Genomic DNA, 6,975 nt, shown 5'->3' with positions numbered 1-6,975 from the left:
AAATAAAAGTCCTCCCTGGTTCTCCTGTCAGTATTATTAGCTCAGAGGCGGTCAGCTGTGAAGAGCACTGCTCAGCAGGCACCTGGCTTAGCGCCACGCCCTTCAGCCTCCTGCCTGTTCTTCATCTAGAAACACTTCACTCTATTTGTGGTCTTCACCTGAATATTATCATGTACTAACTCCAGCTAACAATCCCAGTCCTGCTGACGGCACCAGTGTCTTCAGTAGTGCACCATTGTATCTCTCTAAACTGTTTTATCCAAACGTCAGTCTATTTTTAAACCTTAATCCAAAGTATTCCACACAGAAACACCCCCACCATTAAAGGGCCCTATGTTGCCACCAGGTGTATTTTTTTTAAACCGTACCCTCAGTGACATTGTTTACATTTACATTTTACATAAAGGGAATTTAGAAGTCTCTTTTATCCGACTTACAATAAGTACATTTGTCAGAAGAAAGAGAAACAACAATATCGTTGTCCGTCCAGTCAGGATGTCCATAGAACCAAGTGCCAAGCACTAACAATCGCTATGTTGACCCATTCCCCGTATACAGAAAAGATAGCTAGGACAGGATGCTACATGGTGCTGGTGCTATTTATAAGTGCCAGGCGTGAAACATACAATAGGTGCATACGCTGGCGTGTCCACCCGGATGTATGATAGACAAGTCATACATACCAGTTATCCCAGTCTAGTGTACTGGTCTGTGGGCTGGTTGGCTGATGTAGCAGTGTAGATCTGAGTGGAGCCTCCCTAAGCACAGAGGGGGCGGTGTTGAGATAACTCAAAAAAAGTTCATTAAGTCTAACTTGATATATTAACTTGTATGTTCATGTAAACAGACCAGTGTTCATTTGTTTGTACCTGAGATGTTTCCTGCAGGAAGTAGTCGAAACATGTCAGGTACAAACAAATGAACACTGGTCTTTTTACATGAACATACAAGTAAGGCTCTCATGGTGAGCTGACCTGATGGGGTCAACATCTCTCCAGTTGATCCCGCTCGTGGTGTGGAGTGTTTGTGGAGGACGGCTCTGGGTGTGTGTGGATGAGGGCTGGTTGAAGCCTCCTCAGCCGGTCTGAGTCAGACCGTTTGACCGCCTTAACCCGTTGTTTCTCAAACGGCGAACACTCCGGTGACAAACGAATGAACACAAAATGAACGACTAAACGGTTCCACTCCTAACCCCAAAACTAAGTCCCTTTCCGTGTGTCAGGTGAACCTGCAATGACTGTGTTGTTGTGAGGCAACCTTTTTAGTGTTCAACGCAGAATACCGGACCATTATGGCAAACAGAAGATATGGGAGAGAGAGAGAGAGAGAGAGAGAGAGAGAGAGAGAGAGAGAGAGAGAGAGAGAGATGTTCACTTCAGGAGGTGAAAAGGGGAGATTTAGAGGTAAGTGGGAGTTGACATTTTGAATGCAAATTACAGGCTTTTTGTTCCCAACCCTTCAGTAGAAAGGTTCTGTATCTAAGGAGCTTGCCAAAAACACTCCAAATTAAGGACATATATAAGACTGCAGGTGAAACTCTTTAAGTATTTAGTTTATTTTTTACGAAGTTCCCAGAAGAACGTAAGGCTACATTGGTTTTAATGCACATTTCTGGATTCACTATATAATTCAACTTCCATTAATATACGAACAAACAGCTGAATCAAATCAAATGAAGCCAACATATCTGATGATCATTTTACCAGCTTTCCAGATTCCTTAGTTCAGTTATGGAATTAGAAACGTCCATCTGTCAGTGCATGGAATGAGTGGGAGGACTCGAGACAGTTCCTTAAAAGAGGGAGATGAGTAGTGAGAAAACACTGAAAGTCAGCCGCGTTTTGCCAAACGGTCGCGGCATCGCGCTACAGTGCTGCTGGACGGTTTGTTAGCACCAAGAGCTAACGTCTTGTTAGCACCAAGAGCTAACGTGTTGTTAGCCCTTCTGTCAGCTGGGACTGAGATCAGCGAGACACACTCGTTTTATTCCAATGATAGAAGTGGAAAGTTACTTGCACATTAGGCTAGTTGTAATAATCGATTTCTGAATATAAGAATATTAAACAATGTGAAGGCCTAGGGGTGTAATGACATTTTTGTTCACATTAAATTCGAAAATTATGACTTTTATATTCTCTGCTAATAAGTTTTTTCTAATATATTATTTTTAATATTTTTCCTAGCTATGATAACTTCTACAAATAGCTCTAAAACGTTTATCTGTACATCAATTACAGGATGAGATTCATACAATGTTAAATTATATGTAAAGTCAGTTTCTTAGAGGCAGCTTGTGTTTAGTAAGAATATTTATTGGAAAAATGTATAATTTAATACAGAAATAGTCATCTATTATATACGGATTAACAGACAATCAGTATACATTAGTCATGCGTTTTCCGATGAACCACGCCATCAAAAAGTACAAGATAGTTTTCTGTCAATAAATGTCTTGTGCAAATAAAAAAGAACACTCCAAAGCAATAAAAACACAGACACAAAATAGATTCCCGATTTAAATCCTCGAACAATCCATTAATCAGAAGAAGGCATCGCACAATTCAAAGAAACTCCGTGAAAGATTTAAGGCCATTTTGTACAGATCATTTGTATATACTTCAAAACACAAGCCAAACGTGCGCATCCCATGTAAAAGTTACATGCAAACAGAGTGCACGCTAGAAAAGTTATGATGCGCGTACAATATAGGATTCCGATCGCCTCAGTAAACATAGATCGCATGTGTCCGATAAACGCACACGGTCCGATTAAACACCCGTAGAAAAGGCCCTCGCGCACACACACAAACACATGCACGCATGCACACTCACACACACTCACATGCACACACACATATACACTCACACGCAGATGCATACACATGTACATACCCACATGTACACACTCACATGTACGCACACAAAGTGCTACATATCACAGACACACGTAGAAAATACACACACACCCTAATCCTTATATTAAAGACAATCTTGTGAATAAAGAATTAAGTGATTGATGAATTCATCAAATAAGCATGGGAAGAGATGTGTTGGCTCTCATGTCTTCATGAGAGAGACCGTTACCTGTTGGATATCATTGCCTGTTAGATATCTCCTTCGTAAATAGCTTCATTAACTCACTAGTGTGTTCGACACATTTTGGTCCCAGTATTGGCACGTATAGTTTCCTCATTGACACCTTTTTGAAAACAAAATAAAATAAATGAAATAATAAAAATTGTAAAATACTTCTCATTATTATCACAATGTAAGGAATACAATACCGTACAAAGTGTCTACAATGCTCTAGCTGTGGGAATGTCGTTGTGAGCTCATCTTGGGTAACTTCATATATCAACAGAGGATAACGAAGGGTTCTCCAATCAACAGGCAGTCCATTAGTGTGCAGCCAATGACGCAGTTGGGGAAAAACAAGTTTCAACAGTTTCACCTTAGTGACCAGTTTTACAAAGAGGAGAACGATGAAGCAATATTATAACATTGTTTGAAATCTAATATTTTTTTTTACAAATGGCAAGAGTTTTGGCAACTAAAAGTGGAAGATAATCAAATATTAATCACGATGACATCCTTATGGAAATTTATGTTTTTGACAAATCCTTTTTTTTCCCTCCAAATTGTCCATTGAAGATTCCTCATGTGTGTAAACAGACATCCCAGTATTTGTGATTAACCAAGTATCCAATCCTCTGCACTTGAAGAAACACCTGACTGAGCTGGTAGGGGGGACGGGTTCAGGGGGGGAAAGAGGGGCAGGCTGGTGGGGGTCAGGGTCGACGCCCAGCTGGGGGGGGGGGGGGTTGAGTAAACTAAAGCCAAAAAACAAGATTAAAGCCAAAGGTCAATATAATTAACACTTAATTGGACAGGCCACGCCCACAGATCTTAATTTAACAGACCACGCCACATATCTTAATTGAATAGGCCACGCCAACATATCTTTATTGAACAGGCCACCCCCACATATCTTAACTGAACAGGCAACGGCCACAGATCTTAATTGAACAGGCCACGCCCAGAGATCTTAATTGAACAGGCCACGGCAACAAATCTTAATTGATCAGGCCACGGCAACAGATCTTAATTGAACAGGCCACGCCCACTGATAGCTGACGTAGTGGGCCTTTTTGATTTTTTTTTGTGAGAAAAGTTATTTACCAAACGCCCCGGCTGTGTCCTCTGGGACCTTCTCTTCTGATGTCAGGCCGTGTGCCACGGGGGGGGGCGGAGCGAAGACACCCTGCTCCAATCCAACAGGTGCTAAGGCTAGTAGAGACGGGTCACCTGTGCACCCCTACAGTTAGCATAGCGGCTTCTGCTTTCTTACCGTTAGTTTGGAAAAAAACAAACAACAATAAAATGTTTTCACAGATATAAAAGCAAATAGCTACCGATGGCTGGCTGTGGCTGAACAGATCTTCCCTCACACTGATTGGCCCTCGTGCAAACCAGACCAAACCAGTGCATAAAAGTCGTCGGGGCGGGGGGGACGGTAGAACGGTAGAAAGGGGAGAATGGGTTTTCTTTGCGTTTTTTGTTGCTGGGCTTTTTTTCCCCCTCAAACACTCATTGTTTGAGAGCAGCTACAGAACAGGGAGACACCCTGGGCGAGAGACATCTATTGCCAAGGCAGTTTGGAGAGAGAGAGAGCGAGAGAGAGGGAGAGAGAGAGAGAGAGACAGAAACAGTGAGAGTGAGAGTGAGAGAGAGAGAGAAAAGGTAAGGGTAGTAATTCTTCGTCCGGAAGAAAAATTAGGGTCATGACCCCTATGCCTGAGAACAGTACAGTACAGACACACAGACAGACAGTTGGACTGACAGATAGACTGTTGGACTGACCAACAGACAGACTGACAGAGTCAGACAGACAGAGTCAAACATTTGGACAGACAGACAAGAGTTAGACAGACAAACATACAAATTTAGTGCAGGACCACTATGCATGCACTTGACCAGGCTACACCCATGCAAATACATGTACTACAGTACAGTACAGTACAGTACAGTACAGTACAGTACAGTAGGGCTACCAACACCTGCACTGCTGAGAGAGAGAGAGAGAGGGGGGGGGGAGAGGAAGAGAGAGAGGGGGGGGGGAGAGGAAGAGAGAGAGACTTTAATACTGAATTACGCTGATATAAAAAGTAGACAGTGGCAAGATTTAAAATCTCTCCTGACTGTGTACTGTAAACACTGAGAGAGAGAGAGAGAGAGAGAGAGAGAGAGAGAGAGAGAGAGAGAGACAGAGAGATCCCATTCGTCCAGTTATTTACAGGATTAAATTCTTTGTCTGGAGAAGCTCCGTTCCCACGGTTTCCGTGGTTACCGGGGAGGAAGTGGGGGGTCCGGAACTGTTGATGCTGAGTCTGGAGTTTTCCTCTCAGATACAACCGACGGTGGAAGTTAACACGCGCTCCCCAGTTTATCCCCCCCCCCCACACACACACACACACACACACACACACACACACACACACACAAACACACACACACGTTGTCCTCCAGATTGGCGCATGGGGGGGGAGGGGGGAGGAATATATGGAAGTACATTTTTTCGGAGTCGGCCTATTTCGCCCCTCCCCACTGTGGTCACCACAGCAACCGCATCCACGTGGCCCGATTCCTCCGGGGGGGGGGGGGTCAGATCTGGGTGTGCACGGGCTGGGCTGGGGGGGTGTAGGGCGGCGGGGCGGGTGAGGGTTTGACCCCCCGCGTCCGCATGTAGGACAGGAACTGGTCGGGGATCTCGGCCAGCACGTCTTTGGCCAGACGGGCCATAGACAGGATGTGGTTCCCAGTCCGGTCGACGTAGTCCCGGAACGGCACGAACTGGAGGGGGGAGAAGGGGAGGGGGAGAGTAGGGGGAGGGAGAGAGGGAGAGGAGGGGGGAGGGAGAGAGGGAGAGAGAGAGAGAGAGAGGAAGAGTAGGGGGGAGGGGGAGAGGGAGAGGAGGGGGGAGGGAGAGAGAGAGAGGAAGAGGGAGAGGAGGGGGGAGGGGGAGAGAGAAGAGGAGGGGGAGAGAGGGGGGGGAGAGTAGGGGGGAGGGGGAGAGAGAAGAGGGGGGAGAGGAGAGAGAGAGGGAGAGTAGGGGGAGGGGGAGAGAGAAGGGGGGGGAGGGAGAGGAGAGAGAGAGGGAGAGTAGGGGGGAGGGGGAGAGAATAGGAGGGAGAGAGAGGAGAGTAGGGGGGAGGGGGAGAGAAGGGGGGGAGGGAGAGGAGAGAGAGAGGAGAGTAGGGGGAGGGGGAGAGAGAAGGGGGGAGGGAGAGGAGAGAGAGGGAGAGTAGGGGGGAGGGGGAGAGAGAAGAAGATGGAGAGAGAGGAGAGAGGGAGAGTAGGGGGGAGGGGGAGAGAAGGGGGGGAGAGAGAGACGGAGAGTAGGGGGGAGAGAGAAGGGGGGGAGGGAGAGGAGAGAGAGGGAGAGTAGAGGGGAGGGGGAGAGAGAAGGGGGGGAGGAGAGAGAGAGGGAGAGAGAAGGGGGGGAGAGGGAGGTAGGGGAGAGATAAAGGGAGAGTAGGGGGGAGGGGGAGAGAGAAGAGGAGGGAGAGGAGAGAGGGAGAGTAGGGGGGAGGGGGAGAGAAGAGGAGGGAGAGAGAAGTTGAGGGAGAGAGAAGGGGGAAGAGGGAGGTAGAGGAGAGAGAAAGGGAGAGTAGTGGGGAGGGGGAGATAGAGCAAGGGAGAGACATAGGGAGGGAGGGACATATATAGACAGAGAGGGGGAGAGAGGCAATGAAGGGGGGAGAGAGAGTGAGAAAGAGAGAAGTATTAACTTTTGTGCTTTGGCTATATATTTGCATTCCAACAAATGCCTTTGATAGTTGAGAGACAAATATAGAGAGGGGAAGAGGGAGGAGTCAGAAATCCTTATTGATTAATTCCCTTGATCAACTGGTCTGGACTCGACACACACACACACACACACACAATAACACTTTGGAACTATTTTGTGCGTTCTTTA

The 6,975-nt window shown here is 46.5% G+C and overlaps 1 protein-coding gene across 2 annotated transcripts in view; it reads right to left on the bottom strand.

The window, feature by feature from the left end:
* Nucleotides 1-2,291: 2,291 nt before the first annotated feature.
* The window catches only part of LOC307089159 (copine-8), a 62,446-nt gene continuing 57,762 nt past the window's right edge, over nt 2,292-6,975 (bottom strand). For both annotated transcript variants that reach the window (XM_079755289.1, XM_079755290.1), the window contains one exon: nt 2,292-5,849. In XM_079755289.1, coding sequence (XP_079611415.1) covers nt 5,661-5,849 — 189 coding nt within the window. In that variant the 3' untranslated portion in view covers nt 2,292-5,660. The remainder of the gene's footprint in view (nt 5,850-6,975) is intronic.

This window comes from Pollachius pollachius (assembly GCF_949987615.1).
Source record: "Pollachius pollachius genome assembly, chromosome: 18".
Taxonomy (NCBI): Eukaryota; Metazoa; Chordata; class Actinopteri; order Gadiformes; family Gadidae; genus Pollachius; species Pollachius pollachius.
Note: the sequence above shows the minus strand (reverse complement) of the source record. Positions and strands in the feature narration are given on the sequence as shown.